The following is a 25445-nucleotide window of genomic DNA, read 5'->3' on the forward strand; positions in this document are numbered from 1 at the left end:
AATACAATTACAAATTTAACTTCAGTATTCAATAACTAAATTATATTTTATTACTTAACAAATTAACTTTAACCTTATAATTAGATTAGAGAACTAAACTAATAATATGAAAACAATGCAATTTATTAAGCCTCCTTAGGTCATAAGTTTTATAACATTAGTTATTCTTTTATACTATAAACATGTCGCTATTAATTGTGACATGGCTTTCCTTAAAAAAAACTGCTTTCTAATTAAGCATAATGTTGAAATGGCCTTAAGATTACATCGTTTTTCAGAAGTTAAAGATGATCTGCCAATTGATAGCGGGGATCTTTCGGATTTTTGAAACTGCAAACTCTTTTTTGTCTTCTAAGCATGAAGACGTTCTTTCGGACACTTTTCCCAGTATGTCTGGACAATGTACACTTGACTAACATGTGGCTATTTAATAACGTAACACCCTATTCACAATCCGGATCCTCATTTTATCACCAATTTTACTAATAGGAGAAAATTAATTTAATTACTTTTTATTTATGATATTTTTACATTGTCCAGTCAAAATTTCTCTTTCCATTTGTAAGAGCTTCAATATTCCTTTTTTTTATTCTGTTTATTTTTGTTGTAAGTTATTTTGGTACATTATTTGAATTCCCATTTTCAATTCCATATATACACACACACATATATATATATATATATATATATATATATATATATATATATATATATATATATATATATATATATATATATATATACATAACACTAACACTTTATAAGATAACACCTAAAGCAATAATCTATACAAACTAACAGCGGGAATGTAAGAGTTATAGTTTTATCACTTTCTCCTTGCTGCAGATCGAGCATTGGTAGTTCGGGCACGAGAAGAACGTACTCTGGCAGCAGAAGTTGGTCGGAATGACTCAGTTAAACAATCTTCAGAATATGATAAATAGATGGCACTCAGATCCAGGACAGACTTCTAGGAGAAAGAAAATTGGAAAAGCTGAGAATTGAACAAATATACCAGAATTAATTTTATTAATGCATTAGGATATAATGAACGAGCAAAATTAGTTTTAACAGTCTAATTTTCAAAAACAAACTCATTAATAATTATTTTCCTTTTAAATCCATTCCTTGCAATGCATCAACAGTTAATTCGTGAATCAGTTACTGACCTCCGATACAAAATAGGACACTCAGCAAAATAAACAGACAACATAAAAAAACCCAGCTAAAGTTTAAAAATATTCTTCAGGCGTTAACAATTTTCTATACTTTGAATAAAACGGGAGAAAAAAAATAGTAAAAAAAAGTTTCATTTAAAACAGTCGAATTAAATTGAAAATAACAAATATATTTGTTCTAAGAATTTTTTTTATTCCTACGAAAGTTATGTTGAAGTTATAACTATTAAAAACAATTTAAAATAAATTAAGTTGAAGGTCAAAAATTAAGGATAGATAAATCTAGATGAAGTTTTTACTTTTTTTTCTGAATATTAACTGAATCTATTGAATTTGTTTGATAGTTTGATTAGTCTAATTATTGTGGTAATTACGTGTCCCAATATTGCTAAGTTTAAAATAATCTATAAATTGAAGAGCCGCATGGTTGTGTGATCGACGAGTGGAATGGTATTGCATGTTAAGAATAAAGCTTTATGTCTATAAGTCTTAACATGCATTTTGTCATAGAATGATATATTCTAAGTTTATTTACTTCCTTATTTTCTTATTGAAGCTTGAAAGAAAGGGCAAATGACACTCTAGCCTTTAGGCAGTTTGACAGGGAGGTAGCATCACTTATTATTAGTGATTTCAGTTTGTTTGGGTAATGCTTGACTGTTCCTTTCATTTTATCCGCTTTAGACAATATTTACCAATTCACAGTAATTTCCATTCTTTTTAAGTTTGATTTGCTACATATGACTTTTTTCTGAGAGCTTTACTAATTCTTTTTATTCTTCGTAGAGAAGGCTTTTTTAAAAAAACCTTTTTATTTAAATTAGTCCAAACATGAAGCAAACCGAAGCTTTCTTAGCTCTGAAAGTAGACTTCTTAGTGATCATGAAATGTTGGTCACGAGCAAGACATATAATCATATATTGCTGTTATTACTCATAATCATTATTTATTTTCATTAATATTATTAATTTTTATTACTTAATCGTATTCATTTGTATATACATTGTGTCATATATCTAAATATTTCACTTTGCAAAATTTATCCTGAGAAAAAGGAATTTTAGGCTTTGGTAAGATTTCGTTAATGATTTTTGAAAATCCAAGATTTCGTAGGATTTCAGACTTTTCTTTGTTTATTACTGACTTCAGCAAGAATTTGTGACTTAAGGATAAATCAGCATAGTAAAAATCCAACATATTAGTTGACCTTCTTTGTACCCGGTCTGCACTTCTTATCGTGTCACACATTTTGTTATAGAATACCAATAAATAAACCTAAACTTTACATGCAAATGCTCATAGACAAGGAAACTGACGCAATAATAAACTAAACCGCAAGTAAGTTTTGAACTACAATCACAATATAATTTAGAGAATAACTTTTCATGGTCAAATGTCTGCAGTATATAAATTCACGTTATTGTTAAAAGCAATCAATTCATTAACTAAAACATAAGTTTATAACAGGTTCTCTTTAGGAGAAGCTTGAATCAAAATGAAATGGTAAAACTTGCAGTTTACTAAATAATTCCAGTTAAAAATACGCCACAGAAAAAAGAAGTAACACCTTGCAGAACTACCAGGACTTTCAGTCAACACTGCGAGGCTCTGCCGCCGACTAACTTACAATTTGTGCTTTCAAAACTCGTTTAAATTACCAAGGTCAAAAGTTCCAAACAAATACAAAGAACCGAGACATTATAAAAAAAAACAAACAAACAAATTATTTAAGTCAACAACTTCATTTCAAGTCCTATGAAAAGTTTTTTATCAAAATAGGAATCTAAGTCTGTGTTTGGCAAAATTCTAACAAACCCTCGTCAATAGGTATAATTAAGATCTTTAATGTCACTGCTCGATCGGAAGGCCAACGTTCTTGTCATCCACTCCGATAAGAAGGGCCACAATCTAATTTGAATCTCAGTTCCATAAGTCAGGGATTGTAATGAAATTGTAGAATTTGTAGGTTACAGGGGCTGTAGCTTTCCATAAAGTTTTGGGAATGGACGTCTAGTTATTACCGTTGTGAAGGAGCTTCCGCCTTTTGAATGAAAAAAATTCGGATAGAATCTCCTTAAATTTTCGTATTGGAAAAAGCGAAAGAAAAAAAAATCAATAAAACTTTGAGTAAATTTAAAACTTAAAACGAAGAGAGACAATGCTTCGGTGAAAAGACGCCGTGAAGTATTGCACCAACTATGACCCGTTTGTCGAGGTTGAGGAGCAACATAAGCGACAACGTGTATAAGATTGAGCGCGGGTCTTCAAAAGACGTTACAAAAGTCCTAACTGTTAATGCCTACCGAATCCCTCATGGATATAGACAAAAAGACTTTGGCAATTTTCTCAGACGATCCAATCGAGCACATACACTCGAGACTACAACTGTAGCAACTAACACTTTTATGGTCCGCGGCATCAATTCTGGAAAACATGGGGGGGGGAGTCTATTTTTTATAATCTAGGAGGCATCAAACATATCGGAAAGTAGCATGCAATAAATAATTTCTTACACTCCGCTGCTTTTCTGTTTATGATTAACATAATAGGAAAATATATCCATATATATAAAAATAAGTTGTCTGTCTGTGTGTCTGTCTGTGGATCAGGTGACGTCATGTTTCTGTGTCGACTGACGTTATGAAGTTAGTTGTCGTCATTTTTGCTATGACGGTGACGTCATTAACGGTATTTAAGACATTTGTTAACGGAAAAATGTTTAATTGTAAAATGACTGAAGAACCTACAATGGCAACAGCCGAGAAAGCTGCTCAAAGAGTTTATGCCAAAAAACTTGCTGCTGATAGAGAAAGTCAGAAAAGAAAGCGTGCCGAGGAATCAAAAGAACAGCAAGGAAACAGGCTTGAGGCTAAAGAACGCAAAACCGCGCAGTTAGATGAAGATCCACCTGGACAGCGAGAGTCAAAACATATCAAAACTGAAAATGATAGCGATGATGATTGGGTTTGGGATTTTGACTTGGATAAGGTCATCAATGCCTACCAGATTTTAGTTAAAAAAACAAATGTTCGGCGATATGTATTTCATAGTGAAGCTGAAAAATAAAGAAGAAAAAGAAAACTGAAAAAAGAAAAAATGTAAAAAACTAAAAAATACTAAAAAGAAAAAACACTCAAAGAGAAATTACAGACCGGGACACAAATGACGACCGGGACAGAGGGAATATAAATAACGACCGGGACACTCAAAGAGAAATTACAGACTGGGATACCGGGACACAAATGACGACCGGGACACAGGGAATATAAATGACGACCAGGACACAGGTATTTAAGAATATCGTTCAAAGACAAATTTTTAATTGTAAGAAGACCGTTGAAAGAGAAATTTCTAATTGTAAAATGACTGAAGAACCTACAATGGCAACGGTACCACCATCGAAGTAGATAACCAGTGGGTTTACGGCCAACCTACCATCTTCAAAGATACCACGATAGGAAGACTCTACACCGTTCACCCCAATCAACATGAATGCTTCTTTCTACGCCTGCTTTTGGTGAATGTACCCGGTCCGACATCCTTTGAGTATTTGAGAACTGTAAACGGTACTATACATGACACTTACCGTAGTGCATGCCAAGCTCTGAATTTATTGGAGAATGACCAACACTGGGATAACTGCATCAATGACGCGTGCGAAACGTCAACCCCAAGTCAAATTCGTGCACTTGCTCTCTATCAGCTCCTACAGAGTTATGGGAACAATATAAGTCAAAAATGTCCAAAGATATACTCCATCGAAAACAGTTAGAGACGTCAGATATGACTTTTGATTTTACATCAGAAATTTATAACTACACTTTAGTTATTATAGAAGATTTGTGCGTACGTATAGCAAACAAACCTCTTCAGGATTTGGGAATGCCTTCACCTAACAGTATCGCTGCTGTTTCGACATGTGTAGAATTGGATCGTGAACAAAGTTACAGTACGAGTGATCTATTGTCGTATGTACAAAATAACATTTCCAAGTTAACGTCGGAACAAAAAGACATTTATGATACGATAGACTCAATTTCAGGACGTATACAACTACCTGCTGATTTCTGTAATTTAGCGACGTCCAAAAATGAATTGATTGAAAAAGTATTTCCGAATATTCTAAAAAATTATAAAAATAATAAATGGCTAAGTGAAAGAGCGATTCTCGCACCCAAAAATATAGACGTCCACGAAATCAACAATATTGTTTTGACCAAGATTCGAGACCAGGCAGTCCTTTGCAAGTCAGTCGACACAGTTTTGGAACCAAATGAAGCGGTTAATTATCCATCTGAATTTTCAAATTCCATAGATCTTTCAGGGTTTCCACCACACGTGCTACAACTAAAAATAGGCGTACCAATAATACTTTGAAGAAATATCAACCCACCAAAGCTTTGCAATGGCACGCGACTTGCCGTAAAAAAAAAAACAATGGAAAACCTAATAGAGGCCACAATCTTGACAGGGCCTTTTGAGGGTGAGGCTGTTCTTATTCCTCGCATTCCCATGATTCCTACGGATCTGCCTTTTCAATTTAAAAGATTGCAATTCCCAATTCGATTAGCATTTGCAATCACCATTAACAAAGCTCAAGGTCAATCATTAGAAAAATGTGGTATAGATCTTAATACTGATTGTTTTTCCCATGGACAATTGTACGTTGCATGTTCGAGGGTCGGTAAACCTGACAATCTATTTATATGCAGCGACAATTGGACAGCGAAGAATGTTGTATATTCGCAAGTTTTACGCAGTTAATTTGTATTGTATCTATCTATCTATCTATCTATATAAAAACGAGTTGTGTGTATGCATGTTTGTTTGTTTGTAAAAAGAGCGTTTGCATATGACGTCATTATTTGTGCATACGGCTTTGTATATGTACAGACAATGGGAAAGCCAAGAATGTTGTATATTCGCAATTTTTACGTAGTTTAACTCCTGCAGACGAAATGAATGCTTGCCTGAAAAATTCTAATTTATGGGCACACGTAAAAATATTAAAATTAACTACAAATATGCGTGTCCGATTGCAAAACGATGACTCTGGTCAAACATTTTCAGATCAATTGCTGGCAATTGGAAACGGAAAGCTCCCAGTAGTGGGAAAGCCAAAAATGTTGTATATTCGCAATTTTTACGTAGTTTGAAACACATATATAAATCTATCTATATTCACAGGTGGGACACAGGGACACAACTACAATGGCGCGTAACTAATATGGCGCGTAACGACTTACGCGCGCGGGGGGGCTTGGGGGGGCGCGAAGTGCCCCACCAACTAGGTGTTGGGGTGGCGCGAAGCGCCACCCCAACAGCTAGTAACTGACAAAACTTAAGATTTGAATATTTGAACTTGTATCCAGAAGCGTTCAGGAACAGAAAAGAAGAAACAAAAAATGAACAGCTAAAACGTACAAGAAAAAATGCTATATAAAAAAGGAAATTTTTTATTTAAAAAAACTCTATACGTTATCTTCCAAAAATTTTAAACACCTCCAGTTTGGTGACAGAAACCTGTACAATCCAATCAGTTGAGGTTTAACAATACGTAGTTTCAGAAGTTTGAGCAATGTATTCTGATATGATACCTTAACAAAATGGAATCCCTATTATTTAAAGATATTACGGATAACATAAGTCAGTAAAATAAGTAAGCACACGTTAAAGGTCTCTTAACATTATTACGTCTGAAAATATGAGTGAAGTTTATTTTTCTTTATTTGCAACTCGGGGGGAAGTACGTTGACATATAAAATTAGCATTAATATCACTACTCAACCTTGGAATTAAGAATTAATATTTCAGCTTTAGCATCAACGGTGTACTTTAATATCAAATGGTTATGCCTAAGATAAAGGGTAAGAGTATCAAAATTTCTTGTCATCAACCTAATTAATAGGTAGACTGGCGGAATTCATTTAACAAAACCTAGTCAACAGTTATGATTTCGGAAGTCCATGCTCAATCACACCTGTCAGGTTAAGACTACATTCTTGCCTTCCGTGTCATAGGCAGAACAATACCGCTACCTAAGTAAAGAGTGATGTGGGTACAATGTATTATCTTTATTAATCCGATCAGGGCCCTTAATATAGGAGGATTTGTCATAGAAACTTCGAAAGGGACTCATTCGATTAAAACTTGCAAGTTCTAGTGTCTTTTATAATAGTCAAAAGAGATTGGAGTCAAATAGACCACCCCCCCACCCCCTCACGAACATCCTTTCCCCAAATACATCCAATAACAACTTATATATAGCCATTTTGTTTAGCGTAATTGAAAGGTAAGTTATGAACCAAGGGACATATCAGTTTTTTATGGAAAAGGTGATCATATATTTGAAGGGGGCTCACTGGAACGGAAATTAGAAGTTCTAGTGGCCTTTTTAAGAGTCAAAGTGATTGTAGGGCAATAAGACACCCCCCCCCTTCAAGACCTATTTTCCCCAAATGCATCCAACAGAAATTTTGAGATAGCCATTTGTTCAAAAACAGTCCAAAGATCAAAAGAGCGTCTCAAGAATTAATTTGGGTATTAAGTTGGAACTTTTAGAGAATGCTAAAAGGGGAAGATCATCTAACCAAAAGGCAATATGTGCACCCTTCTACTAATGCTACTATCTCTGTTACACTTACAACTAGTACTGCTACTTCAACAACTAATTCTATTGGAACTACTTACAAAGGCAATACGTTAATAGTACTACTGCTACCAGTTGACTACTTCCGCTACGACCATTAATATTACTACTAGTAATACCAAAATCACTACTGTGACTACTGTTACAAACATGCCTAAGCGTATGACGATGAAATTGTCAAGGATTTCTTTTTGGGAGGGGGGAAGGGGAACTTAACCAAAATGCAGGTAGTTAAAAGGGGTTAACAGAAATATCTTGCAAGCAGTTTGGTGTGTGAAGTTGAAACTAACAAGCCTTGTTGTGGGGGGTGTTGAACTAGCCAAAAGAGAATATGTACATCCCATACTACTACTACTGCTACTAGTATTATTATTTTTGCTACTACTACTGTCGCCAAAGCTAAGGCTACTATTATTAATTATACAGCTACTACTACTACTGCTGCCGCTAAAACTAAGGACATTAAGGGTGAACATTTGAGAAATATTGAAACTGTATGGGACTTAATCAAAACACACTATCCCCACACTAGTTGTCAAGAGGACGTATCGGAAATACTTTAGGACCGGTTGATGTTATCAACTTTAAACTTTACGCAAGTGTTGAAAAGCGGATGTTGAAGATACCAAAGGTGCTATACGCATGCTGCTACTAATCCTACTACAACTGTTGCTACTACGCGACCTAAGAACATTAAGATGAAGCTTTTAAGAAATATTTATATGGATATTGAACTAAATCAAAAAGTTCTAGCGCCTTTTTTAAGAGTCATAAGAGACTGGAGGGCAAGCAGCCCTCCTCTCAAGCCCATTCATTTTCCAGACACATCCAGTCACAATTTGAGACAGCCATTTTGTTTAGCATAGTCAACAAAGGAACGGTCAAGTAACTATGTCTCTAGAGATATTGGGTATTTCAATTCCCCACAATTATGCACTTGACCCATTATGTTTTAAAACTAAATGTTGCTTTATACTAAATCAAAAGGCACTGTGTGTATGGTTGCCAATAAGACACCTCAACAAAATATCAAGAACGACTGGGGGTATTAAGTTGAAACCTCCGGGGATACTACTATTGCTACTTCTGCTCTTACAATTTAAATAAATCAAAATAGTCTAAATCTATCCAGGTTGTCAAAGAGCATAGACACAAGTTTTTGAGAATGATATTATGTTTTATTTTTCAGATCAACTTAAGAAGGTATAAAATACGTTAAACAATACTATTTGTGTCAGGAGGAAACATTGGTGATAAAGTTTCTCCAACATACAAATAGCAACCCAAACTACGGATTCTTATGGGAAAAAACAAAACAATATTTTTTCCAAGAAAAAGAGTATGTTACTAAAAACAAACAAGAATCAATTTAATTTTTTTTTCCACAAAACATGTTTATAAAGGAAAAGTAGAGCTTCATTAAACCAAAAACAGAGCAGAAATAAAGTCAAATTTTTGTTGAAGCGTAAAACTACTGCATATCACCATCAATCAATAAATAAAGCCCAAAACGCACAGCAATTACAACAAATAAACGCTTCTAACTTAAAACGAGCAAAGATTAACATGAGTAGGGCTGACAACCCCCATGCCTTCTCAAGATCAGAACATATTTTGCACTTTACTGAAAAAAAAATGTACGTCGATTGTCAGTTTAATATTGATATTTATTCCTTAAAGTTTTAATATTTTTTTATTTACTGATGTAAAAAAAAGATAATATCTAAAATGTTTTTTTTTTAGTAGAGTGCAAATTATGGTCTGGTCTTGAGAAGGCATGGAGGCCGTCAGTCCTAATAGTGTTAATTTTTTCTCGTTTTGAGTTTGACTCGGTTATTTATTGTAATTTCTGTTCGTTAAGGTTTCATGTATTTATTGATGCTGATTAGTGGTAATTTTACGCTTGGAAGATTATTTCACTATATTTCCGCTCATTTTTGGTTGAATCAAGATCATTATTTTTCTTTTAAAAACTTCTTTTGTGGAAAAAGTTTTTCAAATTAATTAATAAGAAGGGCCAATCCAATCTTATTTGTTTTGCGTGGATTAGAACCCCGACATCTTGTTGCATCTCTTTTAGAGATCATGCTCAGTCCGATCAAGTTGCTGCAAGATTGCAAGAGGCCTTGGTGCCAGAGACCTACTTGCGTACTGAAGTGGTTATGACTTTGATATCTTTTTTTTTTATTAAGAGCTTAGACGGAGAGAAAGGTCGGCTAGTAATGACTAAAAAATATTGCATTAATAATAATTAAAATACCAAACGAGACTGAGAGCTGATTTGAGTAAAACGGTGTGTCAACACCATTTTATGTGGTGTTGTCAACAACATGGGATAATGGTGTACATTTGAATATTTGAACGTTGCCCAATTTAACTGCTGAGATGGCCGACTATTCTGTCCTTTCTAAAATCCTGTTAATAAATGAGCTTATGTTGATTTCATAGTTTTTCTTTGGATTTTTTCTATAAAAAAAACTTTCCTTGCATGAATCTACAGATATTTTTATTCCATCCCATTCATCAACCATTTTTTGGTTAACAGAATTATTATGAAATATTTTATAAAACATTTCATAGGGAGCGGTTATGCCAAAATTGTAACTAGGTTAAAATACTTGAACCACATTCCTCATAGGGGCCATTCTTTAAGCAGTTGATAAGAATTTTTGTTATATTAAACAAAAAAAACAAAACAAAAAAGAGCACATTAAAAATAAATGTCTTAACTTACCTTTTTCAGGTCTGAGCGACCAGAAGGCTTTCTAATATTATTTCCAGCATAAGCAACTCCTTTCAATTCCCAATCTCCAATTTCTTCATTCCACATGACATTATCTTCAATCAAGCGCTATAAAAGACAACAAACTATGTAAAAAGTTAGCAGTTTTAATATATGACACCATCAATAATTTTGTGACGGACCTAGAAATTACATTTGGATTTAAACGAACACAAGTGTTAGAAATTTCTTTAGGATAGCTGAGTGAAAATTCAATGAGTGTTACTTCACTTGACAAATTTTTACAAAAAAAGATCGTTTAGCGAAATGTTTTAAGAAACATATCCTACAATCAATTTGACCGTACAGTCAAATGGCAGTAGCCTTAAACAGCTTGTTAACCCCCCTCTCCACCACCGAAACATTGGCAGGAATGGAAATGCAAAAAGTAGCCTGTTCTCAACCCAATATAAAATATACATTGTTTTGTGTCAGTTCTTCCAGCTAAGAATTGCATTCACTTTCTTTGCATTCTGCATTTCTTTCCTTTTCCCAATTATTAAATATCCCTTTCAATGTTTCTTCTTCTCATTGCTTGGATTAAAATGGATTCACTTCCACATAATATAATCCTTAACATCAAATTTTGAGCCCTGAAGTGGGTTGCTGCAACTGAGTTCGAAGTTTATGTCCCGTATCATGGTTCCGGATAGTTGTAACCTTTTAAAAAGCTAACCACAGCCCATGGTAAACAAAAATTAAAAACACATTTTAAAGAAAACTGGATAGTGTGAAAAAAAAACACATTTAGAGTTGATTCAGAAACTGCAACTGTTATCTAAATTAGTTTCAATAGTCAGACTTTAGCGTGAAAACAAATTTAAGGGAATTTCAAAAGATAGCCTGAAACGCCTAAAACATAGTGCCGGATCGAAACAGAAAGTATACCAATAGAATCGCCATAGCCAAAGCGCATCCAGGAAACTTAAAGTTCCCTGGCTTGATCAACAAGGAAAATCACTTTTTTGCATTGGTAACACTGATGTACCCTTTTTTTCTTTTCTTTTTCTAATGCTAGCAGGGTGCTAGAACATCATAGAGAGCAGTTTCATGGCTCTTTTTGAAGGAAATTGCTGCATCTACGTGCTTGCATAGTTAGCAAAACATGATATTAAAAATGAAATCCGTTTTTTGAAAAAACTGCACATTCGTATATCAGATTATGAATGACACCATAATCGTGGGTTACAACCATAAATGACGCTATAGTAAAACTGTGTGAAACCGACAGGTGCAACTGGAGTTCGTTAAAAAAAAAAGCCAAAGACTTTTTCTGTATATGACACATTGTCATGATTGCAGTGGTAGTCTTGAATTTGATCCTAGGAATGGACAGGAACATTAAGTTCGAAATTATTTGAATAATACTCCACGTAACCATCCATTCGAAATCCCAAATCACTCCTTGCAGAAAACATTTTCTATGTGCGAAATAACGATTGTATTTTTATGTTCGAAAGCATTTGAAAAATAACGTTAGGATTATTGATTTACGCGTCGGGCGTTGCTGGGTCATTAATATCCAGAAAATCTTAATACTGTGAACGGAAGAACTGTCAAACATTTATGTTCAGCGGTCTCTAATTTCCGTCAGCGCAAAATGTATTAAGAGGACCTTGGGGAGGGGGTGAAGTTTTTCTTACCTAAAGCCTTCGTAAGAGTGTATTTAACAATATCTTAAAGTTTCTTGACGATACGACGAACAGTGTAGTAATGCATACAGGATACGCACACACACATACATTGCATAATATATATATATATATATATATATATATATATATATATATATATATATATATATATATATATATAAATAAATTGTCTGTGTGTGTGTGTGTGTGTCGAGTGACTTGGGCCTAGTAACCACTTTACTTTTGTAATAGTTTTTTCTTTTAGTATCAATAAATTGATTGATTGATTGACGTCATGTTTGTGTGTCGACTGAAGTCATTATAAGGATTGAGCTGTATGCGTCATGAAGTTGTTTGTCGACTGACGTCATGTTTTTCAACTGATGAAATTACATACCGGGACACAAATGACGACCGGGACACAGGGAATATAAATGACGACCGGGAACCTCAAAGAGAAATTACAGACTGGGACACCCGGACACAAATCACGACCGGGACACAGGGAATATAAATGACGACCGGGACATAGGGACACAACTACAACGGGGACGCCGGGGGCACAGGCGGGATATATAAATGACGACCGGGACACAGGGATTGTTCAAATAGAAATTACAGACCGGGACACAAATGACGACCGGGACACAGGGAAGATAAATGACGACCGGGACACTCAAAGAGAAATTACAAACTGGGATACCGGGACACAAATGACGACCGGGACACAGGGAATATAAATTACGACCGGGACACAGGGACACATCTTTAGAATAATGAGGTATAGATCTGAATACGGATTGTTTTTCCCATGGACAATGATATGTTGCATGTTCAAGAGTCAGTAAACCTGAAAATCTATTTATATGCACAGACAATGGGACAGCGAAGAATGTTGTATATTCGCATGTTTTACGTAGTTAAAAACATATATTTATATATCTATCTCTATTCACAAATGGGACACAGGGACACAACTACAATGGCGCGTAACTAATATGGCGCGTAACGGCTTACGCGCGCGGGGGGCTTAGGGGGCGCGGAGCGCCCCACCGACTAGGTGTTGGGGTGGCGCGAAGCACCACCCCAACAGCTAGTCTTCTATATATATAAAAATAAGTTGTCTGTGTGTGTGTGTCAAGTGACGTCATGTTTGTGTGTCGAATGACGTCATGTTTGTTGATTGACGAAATTACACACCGGGACATCGGGACACAAATGACAACCGGGACACCGGGAGATCTATATATATAAAAATAAGTTGTCTGTGTGTCGAGTGACGTCATGTTTGTGTGTCGACTGACGTCATGTTTGTTGATTGACGAAATGACACCGGGACACAGGGAATATAAATGACGACCGCGACACTCAAAGAGAAATTACAGACTGGGACACCGGGACACAAATGACGACCGGGACACAGGGAAACAACAACAACGGGGACGCCGGGGGCACAGGGGGATATATAAATGACGACAGGGACACAGGGAATGTTCGATTAGCAATCACCATCAACAAAGCTCAAGGGAAATCATTAGAATAATGAGGTGTAGATCTGAATGCAGATTGTTTTTCCCATGGACAATTATATGTTGTATATTCAACATATAATTGAATATACACAACATTGAGAAGTTGTATATTCGCAAGTTTTACGTAGTTAAAAATATATATATATATATATATATATATATATATATATATATATATATATATATATATATATATATATATATATATATATATATATATATATATATATATATATATATCTATTTCACAGGTGGGACACAGGGACACAACTACAATGGCGCGTAACTAATATGGCGCGTAACGACTTGCGCGCGCGGGGGCTTGGGGGGGGGTTTAACTACGCATTTACTGGCTCCACCCATGTAACAACAAAAGAAACTTTTCAATAGCTAAGCTATTGAAACTAGAAAACGTGAAATATTTTCAGAACAGTTTGGAATAATGAGAATGACGATAAGCTATACAATTACCAAAAATTTTGCGAGCTTCCCATGAATTTTTCTTCTCCGTTTTACAGTCCTAGTGCCGGAAATACATACATATATATATATATATATATATATATATATATATATATATATATATATATATATATATATATATATATATATATATATATATATATATATATATATATATATATATATATATATATATATATATATATATATATATATATATATGTATGTATGCATGTATATAGTAAAATCTTCGTCTGTGATTAACTTTTAAAGCAAGGTTCAATTGCTTCAAAGAAAGCAACTAATAATAAATCGAATAAATGACCAATGGCTTGATTATTAAAAAAGAATGTTAACAATGTTTCACTAGAGGGTTGTTTTTTTTAGCCTTCGATTACCAAAAGACGGGTGAATAAAAAAAAAGAAAAAAGATTGTACTCATCTTTTTTAAAAAGATTTAACTCATATCCGTGAACAAGCTTTGAAATCCCCTCATTACAAAATGTCACTATCAACAATTCGAAATGAGTTGAAATGGTTTGGTTTCCCTGAGTTCCCCGTTAGATTGAAAACGCTGCACGCAGAGCCAAGCTCTTTTAAGCTGCCTCAATAGTCAAGATGATTGCGAAGATTAGCAACTTTGATTGTGTTGCTAATCTTCAAGTTGTGTTGCTTTAAGGAAAAATAATCCTTTTTTTATATTTACCCGTCTTTCCTTTATAGCCTAAAGAGGAAAAAAACCTCGTAGTTTTAACCAGGGAGCTTTTAATACTACGAGTATATACTATTTAATTTAAAGCTCAAGTCAAGTTTACAATTAAGAAACTAAACTAAAGCATTCACTATCACCAAATTATTTCCAAAATTATTACCAAGTATTTGTTGGGAACAAGTCTATCAACAAGTAGATTTTGAAGAGATAGTTCTCTATCCAATTGTCGAACATTTTCTAGCATGACTTCGACAGCTCTTTGGTGTTCATTAGCCATGTCTTCAAGCTCGGATTTGGCTTCTGTTAATAGCCTAGTTGCCCTCTTTATCTTTTTGCCCTTCACAATGGCTTCTTCTTGCAAACTGCTATATTTCTCTTCAATATCAATTCTTACAGCCTAAAAAGAAGACACAATGAACAAAAAATAATAATAAAGCAAGTGAACAACGAAGAAAACAATACTAATAAGCACAGTCCAAGCTCAAGAATTTAAATATACGATTCTGACAGATTGTTTGACGCTGGATCAATAGCAAGTTTAGGCCTCATAATCTGGGGAGGGGGAGAGCGCAAGGTACACCTTAGGAGTGCAAAAATATATAATAAAAGGAATTTAATGTAAGATGTAAGAAGTCTGGGGGGGGCTGCCCCCCTGGCTTCGGACCACCGCTGCGCTGAATTTGAAAATACAATCAGGTTTCTCTCTCATTGGCCACTTCTGCGCAATAATCTTTCGAAGTTTGTCTTGCTGTCACAGTTCTTAGCTGTATTTTTGTTCCACCATTTTTGCCTATTGTTAAAGTTTTATCACCAAAAAGAGTGTGCGACTTTGACTCTATTCTGAGTATATTTTGGAGGAAAGCCTGCACTTGATCTAAATCACAAGAAAGAAATGTGTCAATTTTTACTGAAATTTTACAGAAATGGAGATAAAATTAACGTTACATTATGTAAATTTCAACATAACTTGCTGGCTTTGTATTGGTCTTGCTAAGAAATTAGGGACATCCCTTTGATGAGAAGAGAAGTCCCATAATAAAATCAAGAGCTAATCATTTATAACCTAAGATATGGCTGATATTTCTAACTTGGAAAAGTCGGGTTCAGGGGGGGGGAGGATACTTTTTGCCACCAGGCCCATCCTTTCATGAGATTATTTAGGATTTTTTTTCACAAAAATCTTCATTAAAAAATTGTATTGCAAGTTAAAGCAAGATGCAACATGTTCACCTTCCTGCTAGAAATGTGTTATGAGAGGGATAGTGGTGTTGAAGGGGACATACATCCGCCTTATTTCTCCAATAATATAGATTGATAATTATTGCATGATTTCACTTCGAAAAGGTGTAATATACATGCCTTACCACAAAAAAAGCATAGAGAAAAGGGTTCATGGGTCAAACATATGGAAAATCCTTGTCTGAGTTCGGTTTAAACAAGGTCTCACATCGTTTCTATATAAGAGAGAGATAGCATGAGAATAAAGTTTATATTTCTATAAAAAAAACATTGCATTGACGGTGGGAGGGATATGTTACCAGCAAAGTTATTCTAAACGGCATTCTACATAGCAACATGTTAACTATTGGCTAGCTATTCCAAAGAACAATCTAATGAATAGACCAAAGGATTTTCAACACTACTCCTTGCACACAAACAAAAAGAACAATGCTAGAATTTTCTGTTAGCATTGCTGAAATGGAAATACAACTATCTTGTTATATACTATCCTAAAGAAAAGGAACAAAGGGTTTTTTCTGGAAAATAATCGTCTTTTAATCACCTCTTTTTCTTGAATTTGCTTTCTGAGTATGCTTTCTTGACTTCTTCGTTCCTCGAGCTCCATACGAGCTGCTTCAAGAAGTTTCTCTTGTTCTTCTGCTTTTTCTAAAAGATTCTCACCACCAATGAGTATCTTTTTCTCCAAAGCAGCCAATTTCTGCTTCAATAATGCTGCTTCTGCCCTAAAGAATCAGAAAATGAATAAAAGGCAAGAAAAAAAATATTAAATACAGGAAGAGATTCTGTTGGACGAACTATTTAGTGGACTTTGTGCTAAGGCATGTTCTAATGTCAGGAACGCTACATGAAGTCAGTTGATAAGAAATAAGAGAGGCAGTTTGATTCACAGCTTGTTTAAAAGCTATGACAACCACAATTTAAGTAAAACAGTTCAAAATAGGGATGAAACCTTTTTATTGACAGTGGACAGATATAAAATTATTTAACTGGACATTTCGAACACATATACAGAGTTCATCATCAGCAGTAAAACTCATCATCATCAGCCCAGTTAAATAATTTTATATCTATTCACTGTCAATAAAAAGGTTTCATCCCTATTTTGAACTGTTTTACTTTCGTCATGGAAAGGCAGTGTTGTCTTCGAAGTTATCTAAACCACAATTTAAATTTTATTTAAGCCATGAGTCTATCGACAGACAAGATTCATCGGCCGAGTCTTGGTAAGACTCGCCAAACTATTCTTTTTTAAATCAGAACGGGAAGTATTTTTAAATCAGAACGGGAAATCACATTTATAGACGCAAATTTCGTATCTTTGAAAGCTTAGTCGTTTGGAGAACTGAATGAAGGCGATAAAAGCATCAATAGTAAAAAAAAACAGGAGCCAAGAGCTCATATGGCACTTGTGACGAGGTCAGAAGAGCCAAGAGTTCATATGGCATGAGCTCTAGCAAAATTCTAAGAATCAATAGATTGATTTAAAAGGAAAATCAGAGGCTAAATACCGGTCGGGATTTAAAATAAGAGCTCTGAAACACGAGGTCATTCTAAATATGAAATTCATTAAGATCTGATCACCCACTCGTAAGTTAAAAATACCTCATTTTTTTCTAATTTTTCCTCACCCTTCAGCCCCCCAGATGGTCGAATCAGAAAAAAACGACTTTATCAAGTCAGTTTGTGCAGGTTCCATCGTCCTAGCACGTCCAGAAGCACCGAACTTGCAAAAGCACTGGACCCTCCCTAACTCCCCAAAGAGAGTGGATCCAGTTTGGTTACGTCAATCACGTATCTACGACCTTTGCTTATTCCACCCACCAAGTTCCATCCCGATCTCTCCACCCTAAGCGTTTTCTAAGATTTCCCGTTTCCTCTCCAACTCCGCCAATATAACCGGATACAGTCGGGATTTAAAATAAGAGCTCTGAGACACGAGGTCCTTTTAAATATCAAAATTTATTAAGATCCGATCACTCATTCGTAAGTTAAAAATACCTCATTTGATTTCAAGTTTTCCTCCCCCTCCAGCCCCCAAATGGTCGAATCGGGGAAAAGTATGTTATCAAGTCAATCTGTGCAGGTCCCTGACACGCCTACCAATTTTCATCGTCCTAGCACGTCCAGAAGCACCGAACTCACCAAAGCACTGTAAATCCCCCCAACTCCCCCAAAGAGATCGGATCCGTTCCAATTATGTCAATCACTTATTTATAACTTGTGCTTATTCTTCCCATCAAGTTTAATCCCGATCTCTCCCCTCTAAGCGTTTTCCAAGATTTCCGGTTTCCAAGATTTCTATTGCCCCGCTCCAACTCTCTATGTCCCCAGATCCGATTCAAATAGAAAATGGAGCATCTGAGACATAAGATCTTTCTATATACATGTTTTGTTAAGATCCGATTACCCATTCGTAAGATAAAGATACCTCAATTTTCACGTTTTCCAAGATTTTCGGTTCCCCCTCCAACTTCCCCCAATGTTACCAGATCTGGTCGGGATTTAAAATAAGATGTCTGAGATACGATATCCTTCTAAATATCAAATTTCTTTAAGATCCGATCCCCCGTTCGTAAGTTAAAAATACTTCATTTTTTCTAATTTTTCCGAGTTAACCGTCCCCCCACTATCCCCCAGACGGTCGAATGGACACGACTATTTCTAATTTAATCTGTCTGGTCCCTGATACACTAGCAAAACTGGGACAGACAGACCAACAGACCGACCGACAGAATTTGCGATCGCTATATGTCACTTGGTAGATACCAAGTGCCATAACAATCTGATCACTCATCCTCAATACAAATCGTCCAGCGGAAAAACTTATTTTCATATTGTAAAGACTATTTACTTTACTCTTGTAAAGCAATAATTTTCTACAAAGCTAGTGACACGAATTAATGGTGGAAATCTAACTCCGTTCGCAATACTCTTTATTCCTCCTACTTCATTGTTCTTGGACACTATTTTTTCCTCCCTATTGCTAACTACTTCTGTTCGTCTTCAGTTTTGATGTTGCTCCTTACTTTCAGTTGGAACAAATTGTTTTTGTTCTTTTTATTCAGTTTCTGATGGTTTTTCAAATCTGGCTCACCCTTTATTCCTAGACCTAGTTCTCTAATTTATTTAATTGCTGCTTCGTTTTGTTTCAGTGAATGAATTTTTTCTTTTATTTCTCAATTGTTCGTTAGTATCCGTCAATGGAAGTTCATATTTGTTTAAATTTTGTGCAAATCACCGATATTGGCGAATAACTCACTTTATTGTTGTTAGGCATTTGATTTTAATTCATTTAAGTTTCGGTCTTTTATTGAGTTTTATTTAATTTTTTAGAGTTTTTTTTATTGGCTTTGTTGTACTTTCCGCATTTGTTTTTTGGTCTTTGCTTTTTCCTTCATCATATTATTTTGTTCGCGTTGAAGAAGATAGGCGGTTGTTCTCTCGAAATATTCGCTTTCTGTGTTTTCTTCGGCATTTTCATTTGGCCTTTAAAAACCCCATTTTTGATCGTTTTCTTTCTTTATGCTATAACTTAAAGACCTATTCCCAGGGGCTGGGGGGTCATGTTATCTCCAAAAGCATAGTTTTAGGACTTTTCAACTATGCTGATCAAAAAGGATATCTAAAAAGTTTAATTGAATGATTTTGGGGGAAAAGGTGCGTGGTAGCGGGGGCTAGTTGCCCTTCAATCTTTTTGGTCACTTAAAAAGGGCGCTAGAACTTTTAATTTCCGTTCAAACGAGCCCTCTCCCGATGTTCTAGGATCACCCGTTCGACACGATCACCCATGTAAAAGAAAAACAACAAAAAAACAACAAATAAATATGCATCTATGATCTTTCTTTTGACAAAAAATACAAAATTTCCATATTTTTGCATATAGGAGCTTGAAACCTGTACAATAGGATTCTCTAATACGCTGAATCTGATGGTGTGATTTTCATTCAGAATCTTTTACTTTTAAGGCGGGGGTCGTCCTTTTTCAAAAATCAGGCAAATTTTCTCAGGCTCGTAGCTTTTTATGGGTAAGACTAGGCTTAACGAATCTTATATATTTGGAATCGGTATAATTAACCAATTCTTTAGTTTAAATTTATTGATAAAATATATGTTTTTTAGAGTTTCGGTTACTATTGAGCCGTGTCTACTCCTTACTTCCTTTTTTTGTCTCGATTTACCAGTTTTTTGGTTTACTATTAAACAATTCTTGTACTTTACGAGTATTTTTGTAGTAGGGTAGGGCAGACTTAAGAATTTCTTTTTTAAGCATTTTTCTTAATTCACTAGCTTAATCCAGTTTACCCTTTTCTGAAAAGCTTTAATTTATTCCCAATTAGTGTTTTGTAGGTAGATTGATGTAGGGTTTATTACTAGAGCACTTTTTGAAAAAAAATTTCAGGGACAGAAATCCAAAATTTATCATTTAGCTATGTGTGTAAAGTAGCAATTTTTCATCTAGATTTTCTACGTTGTAAGTATCAGATCAATCTTTGATATTCAGCCGCTTACCAAAAAGAAAGAAGGCCAGGATTGCAAAGAGGGTCGTAGGAGCCATGGGTGATTTAAAAAGAATGTTTAAATTTTGAGTAGGAAGAAAAAAGGAGGAAAAGGAGAATGCTCCGAGTCAATGAGGGCAAAAGCGAGGGGCGAGGAGAGTCTGTGAAACTATTCATACTAGACAGAGTAACATCCAGAGAGGTTTTACCCTAGGAGTTGGTCTTTTAACTATATGCTTAACATTAAGAGAAGATCTTCAGCAGAAGAGAGGTGCTTATCCTAGTAGTTGCTCTTTTAGCTAATTGCTTAACATTACGAGAAGAGATATCAGCACTTTTGCAGGTCTGCAATTGCAGGAGGAATCTATGTTTTCGTCAGCATTTTGGCTTGGCGAGTAGTAAAAATAGCTAATGCAATAATATTAAAAGGAGGGGGAATATTTTCAGCCTGATACTTAGCCAAAGGATTTCATCACACTCAAATTAACTAAGAATTGAAATAATTTTGGGTAAAGGCTACTCTTAATCAAAAACTAAAACCACCATCTTTTTTTAAAAGTGGACAATCTGAAGAACGGAGCTTAAAAAACCGAGAATAATTTTCCAAAATGAGGAATGCCGGATGATAGGACTGCATTTCTATAACAGCTAAAACATCTATATGGCTCAATTTTGATAACGTCTCAAGTTCGGTTAGCCTCTTAAAATTTAGACTTTCGGCGGTAGTGACTAGGAATTTAAAAATAACGATTTGAGAAGCACTTCAATCGACGGACTGGAGTGATTCCTGAAAAGCGTTTCAAATTGAGGCACTGGGCAAGAATACAGGGTAAAAGAGAGGGATTGGTTTCAAAAGGGTTAGGAGTGAAATTACCTAGGGTGTTGCAAGGTGGGAAAATGAACAAGGATAACAACGAAAAGTAATGAGATTGGTGACGGTGGTTTCCAGTTGAGAACGAAGGAGAACTAGTACAATTCATTACGGAAAAGCTCGCATCTTATTTTGTCATATTCGTTGGATATTTTTTTTTTTTTTTTTTTTTTTTTTTTTGCCGGGTTTTCGAATTTAACTCTGAAGTGTGAATCGTCCATCTGGACTTTTGATTGTCTAATTTTGGGAAATAAATGTTATCTTATCCTACAGCATCGGCTCTGGATTTTCATAAACAATAATGTTATAGGCATGACAAATTACCTATGTTTTGTTCATTACTTTTATAATAAGCATTATAAAATTACTTCAAACGGCGATTAAATTCTAAGAATCAATTCATGTAGATCATCTAATACTAAACCAGTGGAAAGTAAAATTAAATTAGATTTTCAGGAGGCTATCAAACAAAAAATATTTTCAAGCATAAATAATTACAGTAAGTAGGTTATTGAAAAATATTTTTTTTTTTTTTGGAATTTAGCTAGTCACCATTAGCTAGCTTAAATAGAAATAACTTAAGAAGTTCCATCTCCCTATCTGGAATCCAGGTTCAGGGATTTAAGGTAGTATAACCTGCAACATGCACCAAGGCCTCGACTTTAATATGTTTACCCATCCATTTTCTACAAATTTAAAAGATCTTATGAGAAGTACGTTAACTTGGCAGTTCAATTATGAAAATAAAATTCATTAACTTCATTCAGAAGTTCATTTAACCTATAGCAGATTTTGATAAGTTTAGTAAGATAGGCTATTTAACGAAAGGAAAGGAGTAGCCTACCTGGCCTGATTTAGCTCTTCTTCATGCTTCTTTAATTCTTCTGCAGCCTTTTCTTTTTCAGCTTCTTCAGTCCGGTTTTCTTCTAGCAGCTTCTCGTCAAATTTCGCCTGAATGTCCAAATGAACTTTTTCAGCACTTTTGTGCTGGTCATCTTCAGATTCGTTGCTACTTTCAATCTCTTCCAACTGTCTTCTGAGTTCTTCAACCTCTTCTTGGAACTGTCTCAGAAGAGCATCTTTAGGGTCTTCATTGATACGAGCACAATTACGAATTTTCTGAGCTCTGGATGCATATCTAAGGGTACTGATTGTTTCGTCATAGTTATAGTCAGCAGGACCAATATTTGCACACATTAAAGTTTTTGCATTACCACCAAGGCTATCTTGCAGCAAACGAGTAAGCTTGGAGTTTCGATAAGGTACATGTCCACTCTTACCGTCAACAAGAGCAGAGATAACATTTCCAAGAGTTGAAAGAGACAAATTTATTTTCGAAGCTTCTTTTAATCGCTCTCCAGTTGCACCGGTTTTAGATTGACGCTCGGAACCAGCTAAATCAACCAGATGTAATTTCCCAACACGAACGTGCTGTAGCTTTTCATTGGTTTTTTCACTGCATTCAACTGTTATGGTAAAAATTGCATGAGACCGTGAGCTGTGGGCGTTCATATTTGTTGAACCAACAGCTCTATTCTTGTTTCCAAGCGTCATAATTTTCTCCATATCCGTGGCATTATGAACAACATATGTAGATAAGTCTTTCACATACACTCCAACATCTGCCCTTTCCCTGACATCCAATTTCTTTCCTTTACCAAGTAAATCTCGAACTTCTTCATTATATATCTCTAAATAAGATACTCTAACAAGGAATGTTTTATTCTCTTCAGCTTTAGCAATAAAACCAAAAATATGAGCAAAGGAATTTGGTATTATTCCTCTTTTTTCAGGAACAGATCTATCTCCCTCCATTGTATAGGTTTTCCCTGTCCCGGTTTGACCATAAGCGAAAATTGTTCCATTGTATCCCTGAAAAAGGAATACCATGCATAAGTTTCGGAATAAACATCCAACAAATGATAACATTACCCAATTTTTCAACTTTCATGTTGTCAATAGAAAAATAACCAGTTTCAAAGTATTTTGCCAATGATAAGCACAAATAAAGAAAGCACCTGAAAATGAATAAGACAGTTAGAAAGCAATTTCGTGTAGATTAAGTGAAAAAAATCTACTGTCTACTGTCTGTTCCAGGAAAGCTGTTTGCGATGCTGCTGCTGAAACGTGCGACAAGTTTCCTACATGCTTTGCGCCGCCCCCAACAAGTCGGATTCATGCCAGGAAGATCGACAACTGAGCAGATTCACATGGAACGTTGTCACAGAATGTTGAGAAGACAGTGGAATTCAACAAAATCACCTTTCATTGACTTTCGTTCTGCCTTTGACAGTGTTGACAGACCGTCCCTTTAGCTAATCCTGAAAGCTGCGGGCCTACCCACAAAGATAGTCAGCCTATTCAAAGAACTTTACAGCAACACAGAAACCGCTGTCCTGGTTAACTGGAAGCTTTCTTCTTCCTTCCCCATACAAAATGGGGTACGGCAAGGATGCACTTCTGCACCTGAGCTGTTTAACTGCGTCATTGCCCACATCCTGAACGAGACGGACCAACTCTTTCGGCATCAGTCATGCCGGGACGACTCTGTCCGATGCTGCCTTTACGGACGATATAGCTGTCCTTAGTGACAATCTCGACCAACTAAAGTATATACTTGAGACGCTCTCCTCCACAGCCTCTAGAGTTGGGCTGCAAATCAACTTGAAAAAAACGAAGACCTTGCCCATAGAAAAAACTGCATCAGCAACACTCTCAACTCTTGAAAGTAACGGCCAAACTGTCGATATGGTAAGGTAGTTCACATATCTAGGATCAATTATATCATCAAGGGACACACTTGACGCCGAAATTTCAGCCAGATCAGCCAAGGCAAGCTCTGTGTTCGGACGACTCCTGAGAACAGTCTTCCAGAAACCGCAAATTAGCCCCAATACCAAAGCCCAAATTTACAACGCCACAGTCTCAAGCATCATGCTGTACTCATCTGAGACATGGCCGATAACCCAGACACAGCTAAGAAGGGTCAATTCTGTTCAGGCTAGACACCTGCGTCGAGTCAAAGACTTCGAATGGTATGACAAAATCCGCAATACTGAGAACCCGAAGACCTTCAAGCTAGCGAACCTCTCTACCCAAGTAGAAGCCCACTCTCTAAGGTGGTACGGCCACCTACTCCGTCTAACACTAAGTACCCCCGCAAGGATAATATCGCACTTCAATCCGTCGGACTCCCTCGAGGAAGTCACGCACTAGATGGGCTCATGTAATAAACCAACAACTGCTCAATCGCAACATCAACCCAAATGAGGGGTGGGCGCGAAGCGCCCCCCCCCCAAGCCCCCCTGCGCGCGTAAGTCGTTACGCACCGTTGTAGTTGTGTCCCTGTGTCCCACCTGTGAATAGAGATAGATATAAATATATGTTTCTAACTACGTAAAACATGCGAAACATTCTTCGCTGTCCCATTGTCTGTGCTTATAAATAGATTGTCAGGTTTACTGACTCTTGAACATACAACATATAATTGTCCATGGGAAAAACAATCCGTATTCAGATCTATACCTCATTATCGCCTGACCTACTCTGGTCATTATTTCTTTGGATGTTGATCCCGTATCCTCCAATATACTTCCAAGGTAGATAAATTCCACGGCCTGTTCTATTTCCTGATTTCCACGTCTATTACGAAGTAGAGAATCAGTTGTCACCATTGTTTTTGTTTTGATTGAATTTATTCTTAGCCCAAGTTGACTTGCTTTTTTACTGACCCTGTGTAGAAGCTCTTGCAGACGTTGCTTGCACGACTGTAGCATTGTAATGCCATCTCCAAAGTCAAGGCCAACAACTGTCACTTCGGCACACTACCTGTCACACAGCCTTGTTTGAAACCAGATATAAATCGGAAGTACCGGGTATGGCCTTCG

General features: G+C 35.8%; 1 protein-coding gene across 3 annotated transcripts in view; it reads right to left on the reverse strand.

Annotated features, from left to right (window-relative positions):
* Positions 1 to 748: 748 nt before the first annotated feature.
* Positions 749 to 25445, reverse strand: part of LOC136041347 (kinesin-like protein KIF3A) — a 43026-nt gene continuing 18329 nt past the window's right edge. For all 3 annotated transcript variants that reach the window (XM_065725986.1, XM_065725988.1, XM_065725987.1), the window contains 5 exons: positions 22403 to 23430; positions 16733 to 16913; positions 15110 to 15346; positions 10562 to 10678; positions 749 to 970 (listed from right to left, as the gene is read on the reverse strand). In XM_065725986.1, the coding sequence (XP_065582058.1) occupies positions 827 to 970; positions 10562 to 10678; positions 15110 to 15346; positions 16733 to 16913; positions 22403 to 23430 (1707 nt within the window). In that variant the 3' untranslated portion in view covers positions 749 to 826. The remainder of the gene's footprint in view (positions 971 to 10561; positions 10679 to 15109; positions 15347 to 16732; positions 16914 to 22402; positions 23431 to 25445) is intronic.

This window comes from Artemia franciscana, unplaced genomic scaffold, assembly GCF_032884065.1.
Source record: "Artemia franciscana unplaced genomic scaffold, ASM3288406v1 PGA_scaffold_166, whole genome shotgun sequence".
Classification (NCBI taxonomy): Eukaryota; Metazoa; Arthropoda; class Branchiopoda; order Anostraca; family Artemiidae; genus Artemia; species Artemia franciscana.